Source organism: Ursus arctos, unplaced genomic scaffold (genome assembly GCF_023065955.2).
Source record: "Ursus arctos isolate Adak ecotype North America unplaced genomic scaffold, UrsArc2.0 scaffold_8, whole genome shotgun sequence".
NCBI lineage: Eukaryota > Metazoa > Chordata > Mammalia > Carnivora > Ursidae > Ursus > Ursus arctos.
In genome coordinates, this window is record NW_026623100.1 from 36169040 (window position 1) to 36196751 (window position 27712).

At 51.5% G+C, this 27712-nt stretch overlaps 1 protein-coding gene across 31 annotated transcripts in view; it reads left to right on the forward strand.

Annotated features, from left to right (window-relative positions):
- DYSF (dysferlin) overlaps positions 1-27712 on the forward strand; it is a 209874-nt gene that overhangs the window by 3544 nt on the left and 178618 nt on the right. For 13 of the 31 annotated variants that reach the window (XM_044392322.3, XM_044392343.3, XM_048222685.2 and 10 more), the window contains exons 1-3: positions 11989-12267; positions 25355-25410; positions 26359-26450. In XM_044392322.3, coding sequence (XP_044248257.2) covers positions 12177-12267; positions 25355-25410; positions 26359-26450 — 239 coding nt within the window. In that variant the 5' untranslated portion in view covers positions 11989-12176. Of the gene's footprint in view, positions 1-1894; positions 3454-11988; positions 12268-25195; positions 25233-25354; positions 25411-26358; positions 26451-27712 lie in introns of those variants that run through there. The other 18 variants (XM_044392349.3, XM_026483173.4, XM_026483192.4 and 15 more) reach the window with 4 other exon arrangements.

The window sequence follows — 27712 nt, forward strand, 5'->3', positions numbered from 1 at the left end:
TAGAACATATAAGTCTTGATCTCAGGGTCGTGAGTCTGAGCCCCACGTTGAGAGTAGAATTTACTTAAAATATTTGAAGAGAACCTGCTGCATGAATAAATAACGTAGAGAAGTTGCAAGTGGGGGGGGGGTGTTTAACTCATAAAGAAAACTGGTTCTGGTCCAATCACTCTAGTCACACCATGGTTGCAAGCAGCTAGGTGCTTCTGAGATCCAATTTTAGCTCTTTGAGCTGCTTCATGTTACTTTATACATCTGAATAGAGCCAAACTGTACTTCTTTAAAAATAGATCCTAATTGGGCCTTTCCCTATATAAACAGGGCCTCTTGCCCTTCTTCCCAATGAGATTAAATTGTATTCCCTACTTGGTACCCTTCTCTAAAACCTGAATCTGGCAAACTCCTGCCACATGCAAGACGTGCTATAAATAAATGTTGATTAAAGGAATGAATGAACAAGTCAATTACTTCATCCAAGCCAACGGTCTTTTTCCTCCAGCAACATAAAATGGCTAAGGTTAGCAGCAAGAAACCTGATCTACTCCTCTTGCTCTGCTTCCTCCCACTTCCTTCCAGCTTTGTGTTACTTCTCTCCAACCCCACCCTCCTCACCTTGGGCCAAGTCACCATCATCTCTCACCGTGACCCTCTGCTAGAGCTTCTAACGGTTCTCGTTGCCTTCAGTCTGGCCCCTCGCACTTCATTCTCCAAAAAAGCAATCAGAGGGAGCTTTTGAAAAGTAAATCAGATCCTTTCATTCCTCTGGACTTCCTCAGGCCCTGTGTGGTTCTCTCAGCCTCACCTCCTCCATCGCTCCCATCCCCCCATCCCCAGCCTGCTCTCCAGTCGCAGTGGTCTTTCTCCCACCCCTACCTCTGCCCCAGGACATTCCCTTACTGCTCTCTAGAACAACGCTTTCCTCTGCCCCGACCTCAGTCTTGTCCAATGAACTCCTAATTGGCCTTCATCTCTCATCCCAGATAGCTCTCATTGTCCCTAGAATTACATGAGGGCCCCATTTTCTGTTCTTTTTTGCACTGACAGATCTGTAATGGTAAATGATTGGCTTGATTATTTCATAAGTGTCAGTTTCCTCCTCTACAGTGGAAAGAAACTCCTTGCAATCGAGACTATATTAGTTTTCTCTAACTGCCATAACAATACACCACAGACTGGGTGTCTTAATAGAAATTTATTTTCTCACAGTTCTGGAAGCTAGAAATCCAAGATCAGGTTATTGATTGGCAAATTTGGTTTCTTCTGAAGCCTTTCTCCTTGGCTTTCAGAGGACCACCTTCTCATTGGATGCTCGTATGGTCTTTCCTCTGTGTGCATACATCCCTGGTGTCTGTGTGTCCAGATTTCCTCTTGCAGATTGGATTAGAGCCCACCATCTTGTTTTAACTTAATCACCTCTGTAAAGGCCCTAACTCCAAATACAGTCACATTCCTAACTGGGGGGTTAGGGCATTTGCATTAACATATAGATTTTCTTTTTTTTTTTTTTTTTTTTAAGATTTTATTGATTTATTTGACAGAGCGAGACAGCCAGCGAGAGAGGGAACACAAGCAGGGGGAGTGGGAGAGGAAGAAGCAGGCTCCCAGCGGAGGAGCCTGACGCGGGGCTCGATCCCAGAACACCGGGATCACGCCCTGAGCCAAAGGCAGATGCTTAATGACTGAGCCACCCAGGCGTCCCAACATATAGATTTTCAACATAGGAATTTGGGGAGAGGGGACACAATTCAGCCCATAACAGGAAGCAAGCCACTGCTGCTCCTCATTGTGTCCCCATCACGCAGGACAGTACTTGGCATGTTGTAGGACTTGATACATGCCTGTTACAATGACTGAATTTCAACCACCCTTTTTCCTTTCCTCCCCAACCACATAGTATGCTGGAGGCAAAGAAAAGAGGAGGCACACGTGGCTGCAGGAGGACCACAGGTGACCACAGGAAATGTTTGCTATCCTGATCTTAAAATTACAGACCTTTCAGGGAGTGTTGTTCCCACCTGGTGCAGGCTATGGGGCAAAGCGGCTCCCTGTTCTGGCCCTGGGTGTGTGTGCTACGCCCAGGGTTGCTGGGGGAGACATTTGGCTGACGGCTGTACACCCATCCAAGTTGCCCTCTTTAGAAGGTGAGTCACCCAACTTCTGGGAGTGTGGATCTGCACAGCGCCCAGAGAGCAGTTTAGCAATAGGTACCAGGACCTAAAAAAGGCCTGTCCTGCAACTTTATCATTCCAAGGCTGAGAATCCAACCTAAGGAACTAGCAGAAGGGGCCCAAGATGGACTTATATCCCAGTTTTTACATTAAAAAAAAGTATGTCTCGCTATTATCATAGTGATGTGTAACAATGGGAAAAACCTTGGTAAGTCTAGCACATTCATATGATACAAAATGACATAGGTATGGAAAAGTTTGTCCATGAAATATTTATAATGAAACATTACATGAAAACGTAGGACACGGAACTGCATATACACCGATCTCAGAAATATAATAAATACTGTAATTTACACACACACACCCACATACACACACATTCAGAGGAAAAAGCCTGGATTGGTCAATATCAAAATGTTAATACTATTTTTTTTTCAGGCTGAGATTTCTCTCCTTTAGGCTTTTGTGTTAAAAGTAACAGGTGTTGCTTTTACAGTCAAAAAAATGGGGGACAAGGTTTTTAAGGCAGTCAGACGAGGCCGGTCAACGCGATTCCTCAGCTCCCGGCTTCTTGGGAAAGCGCGGTCCGTGCGTCTGCCCCCCACCTGGTCCTCAGAGAGGCCGGCAGACTCCAAAAGAGAGTGATCGAATCCTGGCGGCCAGAGGAGGCGAGCGTCTTGGCGAGGCGCGCGGCTGGGGGCGGGTGGAAGGTCGGGGGAGGGCCTGAGCCTTTCTCCTGTCGGGAGCGAGATCTGGACTGCGCTGGGCGTCGGGAGCCCTGGGCCAGCCCCCCGCCATCGCGGCCGCCGCCCCGTCCGCTGTTGCCCGGCCAGGTGCAAAATGCCTTGTCATTGGGAGAGTCTGCGGCCGGAGCATTGAATTACAGCTCAGCCGAGCCCGGGTCGGGCGGCGGGGGTGGAAGATGAGCAGAAGCCCCTGTTCTCGGAGCACCCGCTGACAAACGGAGTCAGCGCGGCTGGTGCGGGGACCGAGTGTAGCCCACTGGAGCAGCCTGGGGCTGGCCTGTTTCTCTTCAAAAGCAGCAGATCTGAGCCGGGAGCCAGCGATCCCAACCGGCCTCCCTCCTCCAGCCTTCTCCAGCGAGGAGACCCACCAGCTGCGCCTCGATCCTCCCCGACCTTCCCCAGCCCTCTCCGCGCCCTGGGCGCACGGGGCCCTTAACTCGTGCCAGTCATGCTGAGGGTCTTCATCCTCTATGCCGAGAATGTCCACACCCCGGACACCGACATCAGCGATGCCTACTGCTCTGCTGTGTTTGCAGGTAGGAGGGGCCGGCATCCCGGCAGGGCGGGGAGGGTGGGGGTCGCAGAGGGGATTCCTGGACCTCCACCCAGAGAACTCCGGGATGGGAGAGAAGAGACCACTCCCCGGCCAGACTGGCTTTGGGGGTCATAGAGACCCACATCCTCGGGAATAGGACCCACAGGGAAACTGAGGCAACTAGAGAGGTGGCTGAACTGTACTTCTCTGGGGCCTGGAAGCTGAGGCCAGGTTGGAGCTAAGGTGGGCCTGGAGGACAGGGCGAGCATCTCTCCTCTCACTCTGCTGGATCTCTTAAAAGAAGTCTTTCTGCGCTGTGGGTGGCAAGCATTGTACTGCAGGGATCCCCTCCGCTCCACGGAGGGGAGGGCTGGGTCTCAGGCCTATTTATAGCCCAGCTCTCTTCCTGGGCCTGGGCCTGGCGCCTCTCCTAGGCCCCAGCTCTGTATCACAGGCTGGGTTGGTAGGCAGGTGGCCACTGGGGGCAGAGGCACCGCCCACCTGTCCAGGGATCCTACTCTTGCTTTGGGCACAGGGTGGGAGAAATGTAGCAGCTGGCACAGCTGACACCAGCACCAACCTCTACGAACTTTCTCCCCTCTCCCCCCCACTCCACCAGACTGGAACTTGTTGGGGGAGTGGTATCTGGGGAGTGCTATCTTCATCATCCTTGAACAAAGGAGTCCGCTCCCCTATCAGACTGGGACCTCCCCCAGTGAAATCTTCCTGTGGTCCTGAATGGACTTTTCCTCCAGGAGGGGAGGGCCAGGCCCCGTCTATTTACCTGGAACCCCTGTGGGCCAAGTCAGAGCCGTGGCCTACCCAGCTGGGTCTCTGGGTTTGGGGCCATACTGGGGGAGAAGGACCAGAGTATGAGAGTCCACCCTCCACCAGCCTGGGGTGGGGAGGGGTGTTCTTAGTCTCCATGACTTGTCACTTTCCTTCTCTTCAAAGACCTGGCTTCATCCCAGCCCCCCCGAAATCATAGCAATGACAGGTCCCTGGCCATTCAGCAGACCTCTCTTTTCGAGCTCCTGGGTCTTCCTGTTCGCAGAAGCCTGTGTGCACATGTGCTCCCACACGCATGTCCGCCCAGGAGCACATGTGACATCTCTGATGTTGCAAGGGGTAGAGGTTCAGAGAACCAGGGCATGTGTCCACAGCAGCACACACAGATGTGTCCTAACCGGGGCATGAGCTCACACGCTCCTGGATGTGAAATGTGGGCTCTCTGAATGGGCCTGTGGCCTGGGAAGCAACCTGAGCCAAGAGGAGGGACAGAGGGGGAGTGGGAGGTGACACTCCAGCTGTGCTTTTTTGCTAACATTCTGCTTTGACCTGTTCTTGACCAGTTTCCCACAGTTGCCTCCGGAAATGAACTTTATCCAGGTGTTTCCAGGGGGAAGACAAAGACATGAATGGGGGGCCTCCACACTTCCTCTGCATCCTCAGCACTGGGTAGGCCAGGCCAGCTGCCTCATGGAGGGTCTTGGGCTCCTCATTGCTCAACTCTGGGGAGCACCACTCCACTGTGAATATCCCCGTGGCTGAGGGGAAGAAGGGCAATGTCACCTTGGAGGGAGGGGGAAAACCCTGTGCATTGAATAGCTGCCTCTTGCTCCAGCACCCCTTCCTCCTCCAGGCACCCTGGCCCAAGGGCTGAGCAGGCTTTGTGAATGGTACCCTCTAGACCAGTGCATAAAAGAACCTGGGGGGGGGGGGGGGACGGACTGTGTAGCCCTGCCTGTGTTCTCAGGGGTCTTGTCTCCTCTAGTGCCCATTCAGTCTGAATCATATTTTCCTTCCCTGATCACAACCCCCATCTCCCAACCCCCCCCACCCTAATACCCACATACTTGCCCGTGCTATGAAGTCCCCCTACCCAGGCCAGGCTCTGAACCCTAGCAGGAGAAAGGAAAGAATGAATAATATATGGAGAAGCACTTTCTGACCCCTGAAGAGCTATGCCCACAGGAGTAAAGCTCCGCTGCTGTCTGTGGGGCAGTCTTCCCCATCCCCCATCCTTCATCCTCCATCCGTGCCCCTGACTGAGCCCCTCCCCGCATCTGCCTTATGTCAGTCTGCACTCTTGCCCTTTGCCTGCTGCCTGGCTCCTCTGGGTGGGCTCTTCCTTCCCTGGGAAGAAAAGGAGTAGGTTGTCTATGCTGACAGTGAGTGCCCCCAGAGGGGGCTGGCTGGAGCCCCCCACTCCCAGTCGTGGCAGTCACTGCCAGGCAGTCACAGGGAATGCAGTCCCTCCCTTCCCCAGCCCTGGACACATTCCACCTCCTGCACTGGCCAAGCGCTTAACCCATGTCCAAATTTGGCCTCCCCACAGCATTCAGGCCTGCTCACCCTCCTTCTCTCAGCCAGGGCCAGATTGGTGAATGATTACACAGAAGGCTCTGGTCTTGGGGACACACTACTCAGAGCAAAACAGCCTTCTGGGAAGTATTCCCTCACCAGTGACCCTGGATCTGGCCTTCCCAGACCCTTTTAGGTTTGGGGCCCATAAAGCCCCTCCTTTGGCTACCTGAGTATAATATCCCATAACAACACTTCCTCTGTGCATGCATAAATTCATTTCAGGCTCACAGCAGCTTTGTGAGGCCAAAGGGCAGAGATATTGTTCCCCTTCAGAGATGAGCAAATACGCCCAGAAAAGTGCAGGAGCCTGGCCAAGGTCACACAGGGGTCAAAGTACCTCCCGTCCTCACCCTACCCCCCTCCTCACTGCCCTCTGTTGTTCTCAGCACCCATGGCTCATGAATAAGAAAGCGCTTTGGAGAGCATACCATGGGCTGCCAGGGCGGCTGGGCCTGAGCCAGCACAGGGGCGGGGGCAGTGCTTGGGGTACCCTGCATGGGGCTGAGTCCAAGTGGTGGGGGAGTACAAGGCTGCAGGGAGCGCCTATAAGACGAATGACCAAAACATGGAGGATTCTGATTTTAAAAATGTGTATTCATCACAAGGAGAGAGAATGGGCATTCATTAGGCACAAACAATGTGCCATTTTCAGATGCTGTTTCTTTAAAACCCCACAACAACCCTTTGAAAGAGACATATTTAACGGATACTGAGCTTATTAGATGCTGGGCACTGTTCTGCATAGAACTCATTTACCATGAGCTATATCACGTTCCAGCTATGATTTGTACCAGGTACTTGTAGGTAGACATTTAACGCGCCTCGCAAGCATATATAATAGCAACTATTATCACCCCCGTTTTACAGATGAGGAAACTATGGCACAAAGAGATTAAGTTATACACTGGTAAGTCGTGGAGTTGGGAATCAAGCCCATGCGATCTGGCCCCAGAGCCCCATTTTTAACCAATTCACAATCACCTTTGAGTCTTAGCTTCGATTTTCAAGAGATAAGCAGCCAAAAGCGGAGGGGCAGGGTTTGAACCCAGGTCTGCTCACACCCTGGAGCCCAGTCTCTTTAAATACTGCTTGGCACTCAATACATATTAACTATTATAATTATATATGATTATACATGTATTTATTCTAATTGTTATTATAGTTGGTATAAGAAATCATTTCATACACCCAAGAAGACTATCACTATCTTTTTTACCTGGTCATTCCAGTCATCAGCTGCTTGTCCAGCCACGGTCCTACCAGACCGGGCACAATGAGCTCAGTGGTGAGTGGCCGTCCCCTCTGCTGCGAGGGCCCCTGGTCTTGTCTCCTCTGGCTGCCCTTCCTGGAGCAGCCCCTTCTGAGCTGAAAGGTCAAGTCACATGCTTCAGGGCACACAGCTAGCAAAGGGTGGACTGGGATGGAAGCCCAGGACCATCTGATTGCTCCCACTACAGGATGGTTCTTCCCAGGCAGTCCCATCATCATGGCCGTAGCCAGAGTCACTGCTGCCTGTGTGTTCTACACCCTTGGGGGACATGCAGATGCCCCTTCGATCCCAGCTTTGGATTGGGATACCCATGGAACATAGACTCTTCAATGAATGTGAGGAGAGGGCACAAGGATGTCGTGGACCAGCCATACTCTTGGAAGTTTTGGGCCTTTGGCCCTTGTGCCCCCAAAGGAATCCTGCAAACCCACAGGGAGAGTGTTCCTCTCAAGGTTGAGGTCACTGAGCAGAGGGGCAAGGTTTTGTTTGCTCCCTGGTCACCCCATGTCAGGGCTTGGTAAAAACAGAGACTTGAGCCAGAGGAGGCCAGATGGCCCAACTCCAGCCGTGAGAAGAGGCGGTGTAAGAAGTACCTCTTCTTCCACTGGGGCAGGGATATAGGACTCCTGATAGGTGACAGAAGGGGGCAGGGATCAAACACTCACATGCCAATGGGAGCACGACAGGTGGTGTGGGAAGAGGAGGCCAGAGGGGAAAGCACACGCATGTCGCATTTCGGGTGAGTGGAGGCAAGTGGGGTGAGCTGAGAGTGCATGTCCCGGTCCAGAGGGGCCAGATAATCAGTGACAGGCAGAGAATTTGGGCCCATGTGCCAGCTACTCAGATTTTTCAAGAGAAGCTATACATCTGCATTTGTATGAGAAATCCCCTAACGTTGAGTTAAGGTACGATTTTGTTACAAAACATTGTGTTGCTCAAAGACAGTAAGTCTATAGGCCGGACGCGTCTGCAGGGGACACCAGTGACAGCATCTGAAGGACAGTGTTTCATTCAGTCTTGGAGACTCTAGTCCTGGGCTCTTGGGACAACAGACAGACAGTCTCCTCTTCCTTGGGATTCTCAGTGAGGTCCTATCCCTGCCTACACCGGTGGGGTGATGGGGCAATGGGGAGCGCTCCCCCTTACCTCTATCAGCCCTGAAATTTTGTTGCAATTAACACGATGTCAAAGACTGGGCTTGCTATGCAAACTCAGCTTCCAAACAGTTCCCCTCACCCCCTGACGACCCCCATGAACCTTTGGAGAGGTCCCGGAGTGGTCTGGGCTGCGGAGGAGCTGCCCTTACCTGCAGCGTCAGGTGGCAGGTGGGACACAGACCTGGCTGCAAGTGAGCTCTCGCTAACCGGCTGTGAACACGAGCGTCCCTCTCACTCACCTAGCAGTTGAAGTGTGGGGAGTCCTGGCTGGTGCAGTTCTGACCAGCAAGGCTGTCCTGGACCCCGGATGCCTCTGTTTTGTTGCTCTGCTATCCCCAGGGGTCCCTGTGACAACAGGGTTGGTGATGGCTCTCCATCACAGCCTGTACCGCAACATGGGCAGGCATGCCCCTTCCCTTTAAGGGCACAACCAGACCCTTCTGTAGATCCCTTCTGCTCATCACTTAGCCTCATGGGCGTGCCCAGCTGTGAGGGAGGCTGGGAAATGTAGTCTTTCTGTTTGGCTGGCCATGTGTCCAGGTAGAAGTATGCAAAATTTCTGTGGAAGAAGGGGAGAACATAGAAGGAGGGGGACAAGTTGAAGTCCCAGCACACTGTCCATGAGAACTGCGTTCCTGATACAAGTCTCCTTGGGAGGAAGCCCCCTTTACGCCTCAGCTGCACTAGGATATTTCCAAGGGAACAGTCAGCCAGCTCAGCAGGGAGAAGTGAAGGGCAGCCAGGCTGGGAAGCTGGAGGTTGGGGAGGGGAAAGAGGCCTCAGGAAGTGTCCCGGGCTCAGGCCACCAGAGGCTGATTTTTTGGTTTACGAAACAGACGTGTGGGCCCCTGTTCCTTGGACACAAGCCAAATGTTTGTACAAGTCCCTTGGAATATTCCTCTGGAAATATTAGATATGCTCCCTACAGATTTCCTGTTGTGCCTCTGGCGGATTAGAACAGGAGGTGGTGGCAGGTGGTGGGGAGCTGGGGGAAAGGAGCACAGCCTGGAATCATTGCGACGGTAAAAAAAAATATATATCCCAAATCATCATATCCAAAATTCCCCCAGGGGGCAGTAGTGCCCTCCTGGAGAACCATTGGCTTAGCCTCATCATGGGATGGAAAGGCCACCGGGGAGCCAAGTCCATGGTCTGCTGCGCCAACCCTAGGCCAGCCCTTACTGTGCACAGGGAATACCTGGCTGACTGAAACAGCCTTGGTCTCTCCCCTCATTGACTCCACCATCTACCTAGACCTCAAACAGGTGATTACAGCTAGTGACTCCTTTCGATTGCAGTGGGTGCCAAGAGGGAAAAGTGCAGCCGTCTGGTTGTTTGCTAGAGGGACCCAGTCCAGACCAGAATGTCAGGAAGCCATCTGTAAGCTGAGGCCTAAGGATGAAAGGGGGTGGCCCTGGAAAGAGAGAGGGAAAGGCATTTGTGCACAGAGGCGACAGCAGAGCCCCAAGTTGGAAGAGAGCTCAGCATGCTCCCCAAACTGAGAAGGCACTGAAGCTGGGACTCAGAGCGAGGGGTGGAGTGGCCTTTCCCTGCGCGTGGAGGTAAGGGGTCTGGGCTCTATCCCAAGAACAAGGCAGGCCTTTGAGGCCTGATCATATTTGTTTTAGGATCGCCTGGCCCCAGCGTGGATCACGGACCAGAGGTGACCAGCTAGGAGGCCCCTGCAGTGGCCCAGGCAAGAGAGGGTAGTAGAGGAAATGCCTCAGGGGAGGTGTTTGGGTGCTGTGGGTGCACTGATGCTACCGAAGTCAGGGGCGTCAGCAAGGAAGATTCAGGCTTCTAGTAAGGGGAATCTTGCTGCAAGTAGACTTTCATAATAAACACTCCCAATACCTGTCCCCTTGACAGGAACTCCCATTGAATACTAGGCCCCGGCACGATCCAGAGACATGATCCAGAGACCTGGTGGTCTCTGGGCCTATACAGCGTATAGCTCCACAGTCATCCTGGCCCAGGCAGACCGTTTTTCTCTCTGGTCTGCTGTCGTTGGTGTCTGCTCCATCCTATAGCTCGTAGGCAATTGGATCCACAGGAGAGGGAGTTGGGCTCGTCCATTCACAGGGTATAAGCCCATCCCTTCTGGAGAATGACTCAGGACATTTGCCCTTCACTAAAGCCATAGCTATTGCCAGGAGATGGGCTCCGATAGAACAGGATCTACCTGGAGCATGGAGGAGGGAGGTCTGAAGGCTGGAGAGGAAGCAAGCATCCACCTCATTATGAGGATAGGTGGGGTTACCCAGAGAGAGTGGGAGAGTCAGGAGGACGAGGTCCCCAGCCAGCTAGAACAGGTGCAACCTTTAAGGTTGGGGAGAAGACAGCCTCAGATTTGTCACTGAGGGAGTGAGAGGGGTAGGATCTAGTGCCCACATGGCCAGCTGGTCTCAGGGATACAGATGCTTCATTCAAAACAATGGCAGAGAAGGCAAAGGATTTGGGGACAGATGCTGATGGGGGTTAGGAGGCTGGGAGCCTGGAGAAGTTCTCTACTTGGTAAATAGGAAGCAAACAGAGTGAGGATGGCAATCAGCTTTTTGTAGGTTTGGGGAGAAACATATGAAACTGGTTTCTAAAGAGATTGTGGAAAGATTGCTTCCTGGGCAGCAGGAAGGGTCCACCTGAGTCATGGGTCATGAAGATCAAGTGCTGGGGACAGGTTAGCTGTGTGATTCTCCAACCCCTTTAGTAGTGGGGCGGAGCGGGGGTAGACAGTTGGATTTCACGGGGTCATGGGTTAGCCACATGAAAATGCTGGATCGATCCTCTAAATAAGGGAGGGGACAGCAAGGAGAGGTTATGCAGCAGAACGACGACTCGTCCTTGAATTTAGGCTAAGGACTAGCGCGGAGGTGGAGGAGGGACAGTGCCCTGCCCCGTGCTGGGTGCTGGAGTGTAGGGGTATAGAGGTGAGAAGCCAGGGCTCCCGTGGTCTAGAAGTCCATCAGCTGGAGGGGAGCCTGACAGAACAAGGAACAGGTGCTCAGGGCTGTCACCACTGCGGGCTCACGCGAAACGCAATTCCTCCCCCTGTGGGGGCGCGGGGCCTGGAGGGTGCTGTCGGGGATGGCAGGGGACCGAGTGGGCAGCGGGTGGATCTCTGTGCTCCAGGGAACGCACTGTCCTTTGGACAGAGACCCCCCGCCCAGGGAGACGAACGACCCCAGACTGCTTGAGGAAGTTGAGAGGCGGGTTCGCGAGGGCTCGGGCCCGGGAATCCTTCCAGAACGGCCGCCTGGGCACCGAGGGCGGGTACTGGGGCGTGCGGCGCGAGGCCGGGAGCTCAGGGTGCAGCGTGTCGCCCCGCCGCTCCGCACGGTCCTCCAGCGCTCGCCCAACTAGTAGTTTGCCGCAGACACTCGCGTTCCTGCAGCCGGACGTCCCCTCCTCCAGCCTTCGCTCAGTCCTCCGTCGTCCCAGTGTCCCAGCGCCCCCGGAGCGCGGGCCCCGGCTGGGCGCAGCGGGCTGCAGAGCCGCGGCCGCCCGCCAGGTCCGCACTGGTGCGCTCGGTGCTCGGGCGAGTCGGGCGGCGGGCGCCGAGTTGCCGCGGCCTGGCCCGCCCGTGCGCCCCGCGTCAGCGGCGCTTCGGTTCCCGGCCCCGGGGCTGGGAGCCGCCGAGGGGGACCAGCGCCCCCACCCGCGCGTTTCTGACCCCGGCCCCGCCCTGCCCACCAGCCGCTGGGCGGGGCGGGTTGGGGGGGTGGGAGGGACCGCCCAGCGGGTGTCCGGTGTCCTCCCCGCGGCCTCGGCCAGGCGCGGGGACTTCTCCGCGGAAGCGCAGCGAAGGCGACAGCTCCCCTCTGGCACGGGTGCCGCGGAGCCGGGCGCTCGCTCGTTTGTGCCTGGGCCCTCTGCTCCCGCTGCCGCTCGCGTCCTGCCCGCGCGCCTCTGCGTTCCCGCGGCGGCCGAACCATGCTGAGCTGCCTGCTGGTGAGGGCCAGCAACCTCCCCAGTGTGAAGAAGGACCGGCGCAGTGACCCGGTCGCCAGCCTGACTTTCCGAGGTGAGAGCCCGGCGGCCGCCGCGCCCGCGCCCCCCAACGCTTGGCGCGCCCGGCCGGGTCTGCGGCCACCGCTCCTGCCCTAACCCTAGCCCACGGCCCAGGGACAGAAATCTCAGCCCTGCAGGGAGGGACGCGGAGGATGAAACCGAGCATCATAAATACCATAGTGCTCTGAAATTTTGGAAAACTGAAAGGGCCATAGTATGTCAACAGTTACTACTTTTCTAAGACCTACACCGAGAGGTAATAAAGGTCGAGCACTTACCGGGATAGGGGTGGGAAAAGAAAGACGGGTGCACAATAGAGAGAGGAATCGGGATCACTCAGAAACTGGGCGTGTAGGTGGTGTGTTTTTGAAACTGCCTTGATTTCATTCATTCACTCATTCATTGGCCCATCTTTATTGAACAATGGCCATATTGAATCTGCTGCGTCTCAAAGAGCCTATGCGGCTACTTGAGGTGCTTAGACAAGAGAGGGTCTCTCTCTCTGGAGCAACAAAGGACCCACAACTCCCCTTCTCACCTCGCACCCTTAACCCAACCTCTCTGAGGCAGACATTCCCATGGGAAGAGGTGTGTCAGGAGGGGCAAAGGGAAGAGGAAGGATATGTTAAAATTAAAAGAAGGAACAATGGCTGAGTCAGAACCCCAGTTCTGTAAAGAAAGATACATAATGAGAGGACAAGGGGTTTCTCTCTTACCAGGAGGCATATCCTATGGTTTTGTGGGATTAAAAAATACGTGCATTACAAAAGATGGTCAAAAGTAGAGGGAAAAGTGGCTGGTGTTTTCATGAGATTTGGAAAGAATGAGGGCACAGGGGGTTCTTTAGCTCTGACCCATGATCTCCATCTGGTCCCCAAGCTCCCCAGAATAATAATGATCATAGATGGTAGACACAATTTGGCAAAGTGAGACTACTTGCCTTTATTATTTGTGATGGGACAATTTACATTTTATCTCTCTTTTGAAAAGCGTGAGTCAAAACATTTTCGAACACGTTGCTATTTTCATTAACTGGTGACATTCCTGGGTGCCTACTATGAAATGCAACTTCATGACAAGGTCGCTAGCTCGTCTGCCTAAGTCATTCCCTTATAGAAATTGTGGGTCCATCCTTGGCGGGAAAAGAAGTTCTGTAAGGATCTTGAGACCAGGGGCCTACAGCAGACCAGGTCTCTTGGATGCTTTCGGATCTGTTCACAGCTCTCTTTCCCTGGTTCTGGAACAGTCTTGTGGTAGCTTCTAATCTCTCTACTCCGCAGATAAGGAAATGGAAACCTGGGAAAGTTGTATGTGTCCAGGTCAGTGGTCATGGCAGGGAGTGCTTGGAGTGGGCAGTGCCCTTGAGTCAAGAATGTGACCAAATCTTTTGAGGGCCCTCTTGGCTGTACCCTGGCCCACGTAGCCCATGCAGCTGCTGTCCGCCCAGAGTCTGCGTTCCCCACCCTTTATTATTTATTTGTATTGATAAGCTCCTAGCAAAACTGAGACATAATACATAACATTTCCAACTATTCAAAGTCTATTGTTTTCCAAGGCTGTGCTGCAATGCCGCCTTCTCCAAGAAGGCACCCAGGTTTCCCCTGGCATCCCTTAGTCTCTTCTCTCTATATGTACAATACCTTGCTTGGTCTGTTAGAGCGCTCACTGCAGCCAGCCTGTGCTCGGCACTCAGATCCACGCTTTGGATGCCGTGACTCTTCCGGGGCAGCAGCCTGTCCTATTCATCAGGCTGTCTGGTGCTGAGCACAAGTTCGGTGCTCTGTAGTGTGGGCGTCCTTTCTGGCCCAGGCTCTGGCCATCCTTCAGAGGTACCTGGGAGCCTCACGCAGTCAGGGGCGACGGTCCTCATACTTTCCTGTGCCTGAGAATCCTCTGGAGAGTGTGCTTGAAAGACAGATTCCTGGCTTCTGATCCAGCAGCTCTAAGTGACCTGAGACTCAGCACTTAACATCTATTTGATACAGAACATTTTGGAACCACCCCTTGAGAGATACTGAGGTGAGAGCTGGTGAAATGTGAAATTAACGCCATTCCTTCCCTCACTCCCACCCCAGAGGCTATTCCTGCCGAAGTCTGGGGCTGAGTTGATGCTTGGGGAGAGAGGCCATTAGAATCAGACCCAGAATTTACAGATCATTTTGGCTGGGGTTCTCAACCCTGGCTGCACATCAGAATCATGGGGAGGGCTTTAAAAAAGACCACGACCAACCTTCTTATCCCCTCCTTTCTTGAATCACTGGAGGGGTTTCTAAAAATTCTCCAACGTTTCAGATATGCAGTCAGGGGTGAGAAGTCTCGAGCCCAATCCCCTCCTGGCATAGAGGGGGCTGTGGACTGCTGGCAGAGAAACCGGCCTGCGCTGTGGGCTTGGCTCCCACCTGCAGCGCGAAATGCGTGTGCCCTGCCGCCCTCACTTTCCCTGCAGTTGTTCCCAGGGCATTCCAGGCGCGGATGTAATTTCAGGACCCACCTCCCAAAATAGACTATGAGCTCTGGGAGGTTGGACTCTGAGGGCACTTTCTGGTTTCCCTCTCTCAAGTGTTCGGGGTGGAGGCTATTCACGAATACTTATCGTTCCTTTGTTCTTGTATCAATTAAATAATTAGTTAACAAGAACTCCCATGAGTACCTGGGCTGTGGCAGATAGTTTTGACTGATTACCAACATGAACAAGCAGCTTCATTTCCTATAGCATTTAACCATCTGTACCTCTCTTCTGCCCTGCCCATTTTCCACCAGCTAATGTGATTATTTATGTCCCTCTATTCCTGCATTTGGTTCATGGAACAAATATTTATTGAGCACCTACTATGTGTCGGATGCTGTTCGAGGTGTTGGGGATACCTCCAAGAGCAAAACCGGATCCTCCTTCCCTTGGCACTCAGACATCTTGCTTCTTTGAGCCTGTGATCTCCTGTGACCTGGCTTGGTGAATTTCTACCCTGCTTCAGCCAGGCTCACCAGCGAGAAACTGGAGGCATTACTGCTTCTTCCGTTCCTCAACCTGTCAGGGTCTCTCTTCTGCTCCCTGTCTCCATAGTTGGCCCCTCCTCCTACATTCTCCTCCCCTCCCTTCTGTCTCCTGGGGGTCTCTAGGCTCCAGGCAGGAGCCTGGAGGATCTTATAGAAACCTCCGAAGGTGGAAACACTCCTGAGGAGCAGATGGGACTGACCTGTAGAGGGAAGGTGGGCTGCAGGGCACTGGACTCTCTGAATCTGGCTTTTTAAACATTGAAAGTGACTTTATTTTTTTTATTTATTTTTATTTTTTAAAGATTTTATTTTATTTATTTGACAGAGCAAGAGAGCAGGGGGAGCAGGGGGAACAGTAGAGGGAGAGGGAGAGGGAGAGCAGGGAACCTGATGCGGGGCTCATGACCTGAGCCGAAGGCAGACGCTTAACCATCTGAGCCACCCAGGCGCCCCTGAAAGTGACTTTAAAGCATCAAAAACAGCATTCTACTTTCTTTTTGTGAACATAATATGTACTCAATTTGAAAAAGGGTCTAAAGTGTCTAAAAAAGTAAAGCATGGCCCCAAATGCAGGTACTTCGAATTAACTTAGCAGTTTGATATATTTGCTCCAAGATTCTTTTTTTCTTCTTTTTAAAAAAGCAATTTTAGTTGTGAAATTTAACACCTGAGTAAAGTACATTCAATATAAACGTATGCTTTACTGCGCTGGCTCTCAGACATCTGGGTTGTTGCCACTGGCTGCGGAGAGGGTGGGGGTCTGCTCTCCGGATCTAGTGGGTAGGGGCCAGAGATACTGCTAAACATCCTACCGCAGACAGGACGGCCCCACAACACCCACAGCAAAGAGTTATCCAGCCTCAAATGTTCATGGTGCCAAGGCTGAGACACCCAGCTCTAACGAGTGAATGAGGAGGGGGCTGTCCATGTATATTACCCAGGACAAGGAATGGAACCCGACCAGTCTCACCCTCCACCAGAAGTCCGGATTCCTTCCCTTCCTCCGTAGAGATAATCCCATCCCAGATATCTTTTTTCAAATGTTTGAATATTTACATTTTCATTCAACAATAAACCTGGGGCATCTTTTTATGTCGGTAAATATTCTTTAACACACCTTTTAAAATGTCTGCATAGTATTTTGTTATATGGCTGCACCCTAACTCAGTAAATCAATCCCCTGTTGATGTATACTTAGGTTATATCAAATTTTTTGTATTTATATCCAGTGCTCAAGGATACTGTCACTGTGAGAAATATCCTGGGGATGAAATCTTTGTCCCCATATTTAATGATTTTCTTTGGGTAAATACTGGAAGTGGCATTACTGTGTCACAAGTTACAGATGTGTAAGGATTTGCTGCATCTCCCGAATTGTGTTCCTGAAAATCTATACCAGCTTTACCCTCTCATCAGCTGAGTATGAAGGTTTATTTTCCTATAAGCCTGCTAACACAAAACATCATCTTGCTTTCACAGTCTTCTTTAACCATCTCTTAGGTTCAAGTAGTATTTGTGATATTTCAATGTCATTACCTAGTTGCATTTATTTCTTACTGAATTGTTTTTTAATTTGCCCAGTTTTTTTGAGCGGGGGGGGGTGGAGTTTGCCTTTTTCTTAATTAGTTGTAAAGGGCTCTTTATATATTAAGGATGTTAACATGTTGTCAGAGATATTTCAAATCTCTTCCCCAGTTCTAATTGGCCTTTTGAGTTCAAAGACTACCCCTCTCACCCTCTCAGAGTGTATTCCATCACAGCTGGCTTATCCAGCTGCCACCACCCCTTCCTGGCTAGCTGTTTCCTGGAAAGGGTAGTTTCAGTTAGGGTTTAGAAAGATGGATATTAGGGTGGGTTCTTGAGGGTGAGGAGAGCAGGACTCTGCTGGGGACGGTGCGGGGAGTGAGAGCTGCCAGGTCTTGAGGTGAGCAGACTTGAGTCAGGGCGCCGATGGTGGGCAAGTATCAGAGTTACCAGAGTCTACCTCTCCTTTTTGTGGGAGGGTGTCTGTGCCGCGAACAGCAGACCTTCCTTCAGCAGAAACCTCGGCCATCTTTTTTTCTCCTTTCAGTTGCCATCGTCTTTTGGTTTTGGGCTGATACTTGGAATTTTTATCACGTTGTTTGCCCGATGGATATTCTAATGAAGTGTCAACAGAATGCCCCAAACAGAGCAAGTCCTCAGTGTTTGTGCAGAATCAAGGCTGCCTGCAGGATCTTAAGGTGTCGAGCAGCTTCTTACAGTAGGTCTTGTCTCCTGACTCTTGGGCAGAAGCAGCCTGTCTCTCTCTCTCTGGGAGTCCGGAGCACCCCATCTCCTCTCCTTCTCTCTGCTCCGTCTCGAAGTCAATGACACCACCAGGTATGCCCGCATCCCTGTCAGAACCGGAGCCATGTTCCGCCCTCTCCTCCCTTCCCTCTTCCCCACCCAGGCGCTGGTCAGCGTGCCCCAGACCCACAACCTGTGTCCTCACCATGTCACACCTGGACTTTTAACAAAAATGTGGTCAAATCCACATAACACAAAACTTGCCATCTTCATGACCTTTAAGTGTGCACTTGGGTGGTATTAAGCACATTCATAGTCTCGTGTAACCATCACCACCATCCATCCCCAGAACTCTTTCGTTGCCCCCAACAGAAATCTCTACCCACTACGTAATAATGTCTCATGTCTCTGGGGACGGGCTGCTTTCACTTAGTATAATGTCCTCGAGGTTCATCCATGACGTAGCCCGGTCAGAATTCCCTTCCCTTTCAAGGCTGAACATATTCCGTTGTATGTATATGGGATAAATGTCCATTTATCTGTCAGTGGACACTTGGGTCATGCTGCTATGAGTGAGTCATGCTGCTGTGCACATGGGTGTAAAATATCTCTCTGAGACCTTCCTGAACTTTTATGAGAGCTCGTGACTGTCACTGTCTTTACTCCTACCACCCTCCAGCTGGGGTGCTGGGACTCCTGGCCTTCTTCTCCCCGTGTAGCCTCGGGACCTTCCCCCTTCCACAAGGCCTCTAGTGTGACCCCTCCTGTAGAGTAGCCGGACTTCTTACGTGGCCACTTAGGGCTCCCAAAGGCATGCGAGCAGAAACTTCAGGTCCTGCTTTGAGCCATGGGGCCAGCTTGATCAATGTGGAGGGGCACCATACAAGGATGTGAAGGAGGGGAATGCTAGGATGCTGGCTCATGGGGCCATCTTTGGAGGCTACCATACTAGGCCATCTTCCCTACATTTTCAGCTCCAAGAAGCAGGGACCACTTCTTTCTTCATTTGGCCATGAAAACAGTATGGCTGTGGTGACTCTAACCCCTTTAATTAGTCCTATTCCCAACACAGTGCTAGGCACCAGACAGGTATCAGTAAATATCTGTGCACCTTTGTTTCCATCATTCCCCTACAAGGGAGTCAATGTCCCCTTACATTAGGGACAGCAACTGACTCTTTGTGTTGAGATGTTTCATTTTTTTGTGCTTCATTTTTTTTTATTTTGGTAAAATATATATAACATAACATTTTAACCATTTAAACCATTTTTAGATGTACAGTTCAGTGGCAATAACACATTCACATTGTTGGGCAACCATCGCCACCATCCATCCCCAGAACTTCTCCATCATCCCAAACTGAAACTCCCTGCCCATTAAACAGTACCTGCCCATTCCTCCTCCCCTCAGCACCTGGAAACCTCGCTTCTACTTTCTGTCTCTGTGAATCTGACTATTCTAGGCACCTCATGTAAGTGGTGTCATATAATATTATCCCTTTGTGTCTGCCTTATTTCATTTAGCATAACGTTTTCAAGGTTCTTTTTTGTCGTAGCACGTGTCAGAATTTCCTTCCTTGTTAAGGCTGAGTCCTATCTCATTGTTCGTATATCCCACATCTTGTTTATCCATTCATCTGTTGATGGACATGTGGGCCTTGGTATCTTTGAGGTGTGCTGGGAAATGAATCAGCATCCCTCAGCTTTTCTTTGAACCCTCCTAGGACAGGCATAAAAACCGCCCACGTTACAGACCGAGGGCACCCTTCAGTGAAAACCCTGCTTTACAGTTTGTCTTCGCTATGATTCCACCAGCCCCAAAGATTCCATTGTCATCAGTGTCAGGAAACCAAGCATTCTGTCTGCTTCCCGTGACCTTATAATTGTGCCGTGAGGAAGCGGGGCTACTGGGAGATTGCCAGCTGGTTCTACCAGAGGTCGGGGTGCCCCCTTCCACACTGTAAGTGCTGTGGGTATCCTGGGCCTAGCCAACAGCCTGGGCCACTGAAAGGAGCCTGTCCCCACAAGGTGGGCCTGGAGGTATGCGCGAGGCCTGGGGCCCAGACTGCTGGAGAGACAGCACCCTGGCCGCTGACAGGTGAGCCTCAGCGGGTGATGAGCAGAAGGGTAGTGACGTGGCTCCTCACGTGAGGCTATGGCTCTGTCAGATGCTGGGGTGTTAGGAGATGTGGGGCTCCCGCCAGGGGAGACTACTTAGCCAGATGGCCCCAGGTGCTGGATGGGGCAGGGTGGGCTGTCTTCTTACCTTTGCTCTGCTCCTGTCTCTGAGGCCCCTCCCCAGCCTCCTTCCCACAGCCACGGTCTTTATCAGAGTTGGCCTGGGTGGGGGGCCAGGGCCAGGAGGGCGTGCGCCATCATTCCTGTCACACCCCTTGGCTCTCGACACTCAAGGGCCAAGATGGTGATTTCTTTGTTCTTCAGTTCTTCTCCGACAACCTTCCTTTCAGGCATGATTGTTATCCACAACAAGAAATACATTCTATATCAAGACATAGTGCACAGAGGAATGCATATATGAAAATATACCCCAAAGTTTCAACTAATAGTGATTTTACAGTGAAAGATGTGCTCTGATATTTTCTTCTTTATTCCGTTGTTAAAAAGACATATCAGTCATCTCCCTCAGTTGATGACATGGCCTACTAATGGGTCCCAATGAGCAGTTTGAAAAACACCACCATCCAGCAGTGAAAGACTCTGGTCTGGGGTAGAGTCAGGGTAGGTCGGTCTGGGGGAACAAGAGAAGGATTTCCATGGGAGACAGAAGTGTCCTTGCCTGGTAGGTTCATTCTTCCTCACTGAGTCATCCAGTCCGGAGGAACACCTCCTGGAGGCCTGCTGGCCCCCAGTTCTGTAGAGCAATCCGGGGAGAGGACATGGTCCTCTGTCCCCAACCCCAGCATGAGCTGTGGGCTCTCCTGTATCTTTAACTGTTGAGTCTGTTAAATGATACACATCAAGCCACATCACTCAAGGCCAAAATTAATGATCAAGGACAGGACAGGTCTAAACCCAGGACAAGGAAGGAACTGTTTTCTTAACTGTTTCCTAATTAGCAGCGTGCCTTTCCTTTCCCCGGCGGCTGTAGGTCGTGTGATGTGCTGGGTTCATGCTTCACTTCTTTCCTGCACCTCTTTGGGGCTGCAGCGCCCCTCAGTGACCCCTCCCTTTATGTCACTCAGAGGGTCTCAGGGTCGGTCCTTCTAACCAGACTTAGTGAAATCACACTGATGGCCTTTGTTCGCCCCATCAAAGTGGGAAATGCTTGAAAGACACTTCGCACAGGGCTTGGCCCACACTGTTCAATTCATACCCTCCAGGAGCACCAGGACTGCTTCCCGGGGGTCACCTCAAGAGCAGCTGCGGGTGGGATTTTCCACGTTGCTCTTGTAGGTCATGGGAAGTGGATAGGGGAGGGGAAGTAGACACTTAGACTGAGTCTCGTATTGCCTCGAAACATTATGATGTAAATATTCTTGTTATCCATTTACCACCAGGGGAGCTAGGACCTAGAGAGGTAATAAGCCCTACCTAAGGTCACACAGCAGGGGCTATTATGTGAATGACTCCAACACTATGTCTGTCCCCACTGCTGGAGACATGCCAACAGGGCCCATGAGAATGTTTCAGCCAGGGTGGGCCTGGACCAACTTTGAGAAGATGACTCCTGCCCTTCCCAGAACACCTCCATCTCGTTGTGACTCCTCTCATCCCCTCTGTCCACCGACATACTCCCTTACTGCTAATGCAGTGTGATGGCATTCCTTGAGAATTGTGGTTCTATCCTCTGGTGACAAAGTGAACTTGTAGCCAACTTGGGGAAGGAAAGACCCATTCATTGGGATTTCCATTACTGGGCACCTTGCTCTATATAAGGGTTACTGACATGAGTAAGGCATGGTGTCTGCGCTCTGAAGACCATAGTCCAGTTGAAGAGAAAGACACAGAAGCACGTGGTTATCCTGTGTTCCAATATGTGGTCAACCATCTCTGTCTGGGGGAGTCAGGGGAAGCTTATCAGAGTGGAGACAAGTGAGTGGGTATTGAAGAATCAGTAGGAGTTCACTAGATGCATCTGAGTGGTGCGGGTTGAGGGTTAGGGACAGTGAAATGAACTCATATTTAATGAGTCCGCTGTGTGCCAGGAACCTCACTCATACTATCTTGTTTACTTTTCACAAAACCCCACAGAGTGGTATCATTAGGACCTTACAGGTGAGGAACCAGAAGCTGACATGTGCAATGAATTTTCCCAAGAGTTTTTTCAAGTGTGTTACAGGGACTCCTGGGGGGAATCCCCAAGACTCTTTGAGGAGGCCAGCAAGGTTACAACTATTTTCAGAATAACCTCAAGGTGCTATGTGCCTTTTTCATTGTGTCAGCATTTGCACTGATAGTACAACAGTGAGGGAAGGTAAAACTGCTGGTATCTTAATACTAGTGAAGGCTTGGGTGCCAAGTTGTACTTGCCATTGTATTCTTCACCCTCGTATTTGCAGGTTTTTTTTTTTTTAAAGCCAGTTTAGTTGAGGAATGTTCTTAATAAAGCTGTACAATTATTAATTCTATTAATCTTTTTAAAAAAGATTTTATTATTTGAGAGATAGAGCGCATGAATAGGGGGTGGGAGCAGAGCAGGCTTCCCACTGAGCACAAGCAGGGAGCTTGATGCAGGACCTGATCCCCAGACCCTGGGATCATGACCTGAGCCGAAGTCAGATGTTTAACCGACTGAGCCACCCAGGTGCTCTAATTTTATTAATCTTGATCCTCAAATATACATGATTGTGATATTTTGAGTGCTGAGACAGAAGTATGCATAGAGCACGTCTGCTCCACACTGAAAAATGATGACTGTTGCAAGAAGAAGCACATGTATGGCTGCTTGAGTTGCAAGCTGAACCAGCCAGTTTTGTGTGTGTGTGTGTGTGTGTGTGTGTGTGTGTTTTCCTGGAATATTGTTTTTACTTGAAAGAATGACTGACACACTGCGCCTATTCAGACTTGGGCATTTAACTGACATTTTCTTGGGAATGAAAGAGTGAGCGACCCACCTCAAGCAGACATTTCTTATCTGTTGCCAATTATAACATTTGAGCTTTCAAACCGGAATTGGAATCATAGAAAATTGCATCTTTTAGCTTCTCGGCATGTAATGACTTTGCTGATGAGATTGATGGCAATATTAATGAATGTGATTCTTTTCACATTATGGAATCAAATGTGTCAACCTTCGGGAGGTCTACATAACTCAACTAGCAGAAAGTTTCCCAGCAACCAGAATCATGCATGGGTAAGATATTCATTCAAAGTGCAAGACCGAACCGTGGACTTTTTTTTTTTTTTTTTTTTTTTAGAACCATGACTTGAATGTAACAGAGTACAAAATGTTCCTCCACCTGCTTTTAGGAAATACTACTTGCCAAGTTTTTGGTGTAGTATTGAAGAAGGATGTCCACAGTTATCTGCAAATTTATTAAAATATGCCTCCTTTTCCAACAATCTATATCTCATTCGATTTTTCTTCCTAGATGTCACCCAGAACAAGACATCTTGACAGGGTGAATGTAGCAGTAGATATGATAACCCAGCCAGGCATTAAAGAGATTTGTAAAATATAAATAATGGCACTTTTCTTTTTCCTTCATTTTGGAAATTATAGTTACTTTTCAGAAAAATAGGTCACTTCTATTAGCATGGATTGGGTTTATCACCGTTAATTTCAGGTTAATTACTAAATAAATATTTTTAACTTTTACAAATATTTCTTTAAGTAGGCTCCCCACCCAGTGTGGGGCTTGAACTCACGACCCCGAGATCAAGAGTTTCTTGGGGCGCCTGGGTGGCACAGCGGTTAAGCGTCTGCCTTCGGCTCAGGGCGTGATCCCGGCGTTCTGGGATCGAGCCCCACATCAGGCTCCTCCACTATGAGCCTGCTTCTTCCTCTCCCACTCCCCCTGCTTGTGTTCCCTCTCTCGCTGGTTGTCTCTCTCTGTCAAATAAATAAATAAAATCTTAAAAAAAAAAAAAAAAAAGAGTTTCAGGCTCTACCCACCGAACCAGTCAGGCGCCCCTAAATAAATATTTTTAAATGCCTCAGTTGTTACTTCTAATCCGGTAAAGGTCATTCGATACAAGCCATCTAAATAAAAGCTCTTTGGGGTCCTCAGTAAATTTGAAGAGTTACGTCCTGTGATCAAAAAGTTTGAGAACCTCTGCCCTGAGGCTTCACGGGAAATAAGTGTTCTGTGGTGGCCTGTGTCATTCTGAAGCCCACATTCTTTTCCTACGTCAGTGGTTTGCAGCCGGCCTTGAGAGGGGGTTGGGAGCTCACCCTGCCCCACTTGGGGGAGTTTTATCGGATCTCTGAAGGGACTCCCCGGGGGCTAAGCAACCATTTCAACATCATTGCCTTCAAGTCTACCAAGCCCTGCTCTGCCTCTCCCCCTCAGATGTCTCTTTCTCCACAATTTCCCTTCGCTTTCTCTTTCTCTACGGTTTCTCTCTTTCAAATCTGCCCCCAAACCCTGCTTGCATCCTTGACCCCACTCTGCTTTTCTTTTCTTCCTGCTCTGACACTGACCAGAGGGGGCTGAGCCCGCAGGAGGTCCCTGGCAATGCTTAGCTGCAGAGGGGGACTCGGGGGTCCTGGGAGATGTTTCCAGAGGCTTGCAGGGCTTTCATGGTCCAGACACTGTAAAAGTTGAGCAGTCCAGGTGAGACCAAAAGCTTCTCACTAGAGTCTTGCCCAGGTGGGGTGGAACCAGGTGATCATTAGGATCCAACCTGAATGTAAGTTCTGTGTCTGACTGACCGCTTTTAATCATCCATTGAACCCCGAGTCATTTCTGTTCTGATGCTTCGAGGAAGGGTCGGACATGGTGAGGCTTTCTGTGCCTTGCATCCACTCCTCCGTGGCCCAGGCTCCGGAGGAGGTGCTCTGGCTGGCTGTCGTCTGGGGACGGCGGGTCCCATCTCAGCCGTGACTGTGTCATTCTTCTTGTCTACCCCAAACCATTCTGCATTCTACTGGCCCAGCCATTGCCAACCTTGGGACAGCCTGCTTCAGACAGACCCCTTCAAGGCAAGGGTGGGGGGACTGTTTTCTAATTGAGGTAAATCTCACATCCCCTGAAATTCATCATTTTAACCATTGAAAAGCGCACAATTTCGACGGTTTTTAGTATATTCACCAGGATGTGCAATCATCATCATTCTAATTCCAGAACATTTCATCACCTCCAAAAGAAACCTCCATGAAGCATTTGCTCCCCGTTCCCATCCCTCCATCCCAGCCACTGAAAACTACCCATCTATTTCCTGTCTCTGGATTTGCCTCTCTGGCTGTTTCAAAGAAATGGAATCATACGATAGGTGCAGGTAGATGTTTTTAAAAAGAAAAACATTCTCCATGAAGATCATTCATTCTTAGAATCAGAAAATTTACAGTTAAACAACTTTATTTAGAAAGTCCTAACTTCCTAACAATAGAATGTGTTATTGTTATGTTATATAATAACATATTATCATTACAGTAACAAAGTCATTAAGAAGAGACAAGCTGAGTATTTTCCTTTAAAAACATGCTAGTGTGGGGGTGCTGTTTCTCAGTCCCAGAGCTGAAAGAGAGAAGTCACGTGACTGGCATCGGCCCCTCCTTGCAGCCCGGTGGGATTCTCAGGAACCCCTTGGCTTGGTGAGGTTTCCTTTGGCAGGTGGGTGGCAGCGAGGCTCTCAGCTCTCAGAAGCCAACCCTAACGCGGTGGGAGGTGCAGGGGTGGCATTTGTCTCTCCACTCTCCCTTTGTGTCTCTCGCAGGAGTGAAGAAGAGAACCAAAGTCATCAAGAACAGCGTGAACCCCGTGTGGAATGAGGTAGGCAAGCTTTCCGTTCTCCCTCCTTTTCGCTCTGCTGCCACTGTCTCTGCAGTGACCAGTCGGGGGCTGGGGCAGGAGGTGGCTCTCCCAGTGTCATTGTCAAGGAGTGGTCGGGCTGCTGGTCCAGTGTGTCAACGGAGTCCGCCTGGTGCTAGGAACCTGGGAGGAGGGTTGGTGGCCTGTCCTGCTGGGTAAATAGAAGCATCTCCTCTGATGTGAGTGTGGCACGGGGAGGAGTGAGATGTCTTTTGTTTCTCTTCCTCCCAGCTCTCATCAGCCAGGTAGAACTACCAGGCAGGTCGTTTAGGGGCTCTCTGGCCTGATCTGACTCCCTTACACAGGCTGTTCTTCCTGCCCAAAGCCCACCTCCTCCCCTCCGTCCTCCCTGTTAACCAGGTCCTCAGCCAGCTCCCTGCATGTGGCCCCCTGCTGGTCCCGGGGAAACTCTGGATGCCTTGCGTGGCTATGGTTGGGGTGCACTGGGGCACCTCTGCTCTGAGGAGAGTGCCAGGGCCTCTGGACAGGCACACCCAGTGTGGCACTGATTCATGCTGCCCACCACAGGCCTGGCTTCCGTACGAGCATATTGATCTCGGGCCCTGAGGACCCTACAGGGTCACCACGCATTTTCCCCAGCTGTGCTCCTGGCCCGGCTTCCCGGTGATTGGTGGAATTGAGCTGGGGGAAGGGGGCCATGGGAGCCTGACTTCCTTCTCTCTTCTGCCTTCAGCTTTCGTTTTCTCTTCTGAGCCTCTGGAACCCTGGTATTCATGTATTCTTGTATTCATGTATTCATTCATTCAGTCACTCACTCGTTCATCCATCCACCCCCCAGCATTGTTCATGGATGGTTGTTTAGTGCCCTGAAGGGACCAGGGTAAACCAGACACAGTTTCTTCTCCTAGGGGGCCACCAGTTAAGATGTGTTTTCTCTTTTTCTTCCAGGGCTTTGAGTGGGACCTCAAGGGCATCCCCTTGGATCAGAGCTCTGAGCTCCATGTGGTGGTCAAAGACCATGAGACAATGGGGAGGAACAGGTGAGGTGGGCAAGGGGGACTCCGTGGCCTGAAGGTACAGGGAGGTTCGTGGTGGACATAGACTCCAGAATCTAGGCCCTGGAGAGCTGGGGTTTTGACTCAGCATTTATTGAAGACGTGCCTCTCCTGGGCCTGGCCTAGTGGTAGATGTTGGGGAGGGGCCTGCCTGTAGCCTCCAGAACTCAGCCACGGGTAAATCTGAGAGCTGTCCAGGCTGCAGGGAAGGGAGATGGGCTCGAATCAGGTGTGCGTGCATTTGCACGGACAACCTGTGCCCCAGGGAGCAGGGAGGAAAGGCTCCCTGTGTCCTGCTCCAGCCCAGGGGAGCCTGGGTGCGGCCACCTCTCCCCGCCCAGTCCAGGCCGGTGAGGGCAGCGGCACACCCCAGCAGCAGGCTGGCAAAGTGAAGCTGCAGCTAGCAGGGAGCTCTTGAGGAGGGTGTCACGGAAGAGGAGGGACTGGAGGTGAGATCTGTGGTTTAGAAGTGGGAAGGTAACGCAGTGACGGCAAACCTCCCTGTGGCAGGCCTTTCTCTTGTTTCATGTACGTCGTGAGGAGGGTTTTCAGGCAAGGGCGGTAGAGGAGCAAAGCTGTGGAGGCAAAAGCAGACTCTTCACAGACAGGCAGTGGGTCCTCTCTCCTGTCATTGAGCTGCAGGCCTTGTATGTGCCGGTGGTAGTGGGGGCCGGGGGCGGGCAGGACCAACCAAGCTTGCGGATTGATGGCCCCGCTCGAGGTGGGGTCAGGTGGTCTGGGAGAACAGCCTGTGAGGCCCCGTGGCCTTGAATGTGAGGGCAGGGTTCAGCCTCCCTGCTGGGAGTGGTGGGGGGGGTGGGGGTGGGGGTGTTGGGGGTGGGTAGGGCTGTGGTAGGTGCCACCAGGGGTGGGCTCCTGCTCTTGGTGCCGTTTACTGAGGCGTGGGCTTGCTGTTTGGTGATCTGCTCACAGGCGTGCCTTTGTCTGGGAACTGGGTCGCCAGTGTCTGGGGCTGGCAGGCCTGGCACCCTGGGGTGGGAGAGGAGAGAGAGGGAGGAAGGGAGGAGTCAGACGCCTAGGGTCTTGGGCTGCCAAACACCTGGAAAGTCTGAAATCTTAAAAAGCTTGGAAGAAAAATCCACCTGCCACTCACTGTGACTCTGCTCGTCATGGATGTAGAACAGGGTGTGTGTGGGGAGGTGGGGGCGCTTTTTCATGGGGACCTCCACCCTGCCTGCGCAGGGGGCAGGGGCTGGGATCCCTTCACACTAATCTACCCCAGCACA